This window comes from Chenopodium album, chromosome 20, assembly GCF_948465745.1.
Source record: "Chenopodium album chromosome 20, dcCheAlbu1.1, whole genome shotgun sequence".
NCBI lineage: Eukaryota > Viridiplantae > Streptophyta > Magnoliopsida > Caryophyllales > Amaranthaceae > Chenopodium > Chenopodium album.
In genome coordinates this window covers 41026742-41028578 of record NC_137853.1, presented here as the reverse complement: position 1 = coordinate 41028578, position 1837 = coordinate 41026742, and the positions used below count along the sequence as shown (strand labels likewise).

The 1837-nt window shown below is 38.5% G+C and overlaps 1 protein-coding gene across 1 annotated transcript; it reads left to right on the top strand.

Moving 5' to 3' along the window:
- The first annotated feature begins 968 nt into the window (after positions 1–968).
- On the top strand, positions 969–1837 carry LOC145598356 (protein LIGHT-DEPENDENT SHORT HYPOCOTYLS 4-like). Its single transcript, XM_081654700.1, has one exon. The coding sequence runs from the start codon at positions 1020–1022 to the stop codon at positions 1686–1688; it is 669 nt and encodes a 222-aa protein (XP_081510826.1). The 5' UTR covers positions 969–1019; the 3' UTR covers positions 1689–1837.

Genomic DNA, 1837 nt, shown 5'->3' with positions numbered 1-1837 from the left:
TTATTCCAAATCCTAATTTATTCATGGCATGTGTTATATAAAACACTTTTAAGATCACATGAAGAAGATAGTAATATGTGTACATTACGAACAAAAAACCATTAATAGCTAGAATTTCAGTCAATCTTAATTAGGGTTGCTAAATTTATGCGAAAATCGTTTCGAAGGCTATTGTATCTCTTCGACAACATGTATAATAGTCTCTAAGTAAGTTTTGTAATACATTATAGCTTTTTAAAATCACATAATATGTGGTACAAAAGTTTCTTAGCTAGAACAACATTTATTAGGGTATGTTCTCATTTACTGAACTAAGCTGAACTGAATTGAATATTTTTATGAGAGAAGGAAATTAGGAACTGAACTGAACTCAAAATAAGCTGAAGAGAACAAGCTAAGCCCTTAGAAGTTAGAATAAAGAAGCATCATATATATGTTCATCCATGGGATATGTTCTTAAGAGAAAACCGCCTCAAAGGTAAGTCTACCAGACATATTTCACCCTTTACAAGACATAACGTGTGATTTTTTACAAAAATAAATGCACATCGAGGTAACCTTTCTACTTAGATTTCCCCTCCTCCTTCCCCATGAGAATAAGAGTAAATTGGTAAAACCATCAACTTCAACTTGTCCCAAACTTAGAGAAGAAAGTAAGAAACCCTTGAAACCCTCCTCCAATGTAAAAACCTCATTCAAATTAAACCCACAAACACAAAGAGACAAACCTTTCACTATACCAATTTTCACTTGCTCATTCAAGTAACTCCAATTCTCTTTACTTGTACTTGTTGCATTTCTTCTTGAAATCAACCACACATACTTACATACATGATACATCCCATTCTATCCTTCCCTCCCTCAATTATTTATACACCCCACACTCCCCTTCCCAAAAATCCATCCTTAACAAAATAACACATACACCTCTCTTTTTCTCCTAAAAAAAAACACCAACAACCCTAAAAAGCAAGCAACTCAAAAACCAACACCAACAACAACAACACTATTAAATTAACATGGATAATCATCAAATCTCTCATCACACACCAAACAACAACAACAATAATAACTCAACAGCATCATTCTTCCTTTCATCATCTTCCTCTACTACTACTACTGATACTACTACTAATCCTACTATCAACACTTGTTCATCTTCCTCGATCTCTAAATCATTAAGTATCCCTACCACTCCACCACCACCAAGCAGTAGCCGATACGAGAACCAAAAACGGCGAGACTGGACCACCTTCGGCCAATACCTCAAGAACCACCGTCCACCCCTCGCACTCAACCGGTGTAGCGGGGCCCACGTGCTGGAGTTTCTACGATACTTAGATCAGTTCGGAAAGACAAAGGTTCACAACCATATGTGTCCGTTTTACGGTCACCCTAACCCACCTGCCCCCTGCCCGTGCCCGCTCCGTCAAGCGTGGGGATCGCTTGACGCTTTGATCGGACGGCTCAGAGCTGCTTACGAAGAAAACGGGGGTAAGCCCGAAATGAACCCGTTTGGGGCCCGTGCTGTACGGCTCTACTTGAGGGAAGTTAGGGACTCACAATCTAAGGCAAGGGGTATCAGCTATGAGAAGAAGAAGCGTAAGCGGGTCCCACAGTATAATAATGAATCGATGTCGATGATGATGCCGTCGTCACTGCCATTGCCACCACCAGGTGCTGGTTAATAATTATGTAAGGACGTATGTTATTTGCGTATTATTATTAATTATGAGTTATGAAGTATTTGTGTATGTATTTATAGTTGATGGTGGTGGTGTTGTTGTTGTAGTAGTAGAATGAAGTATGTTATGAATTATATATGATGATGTTGAAT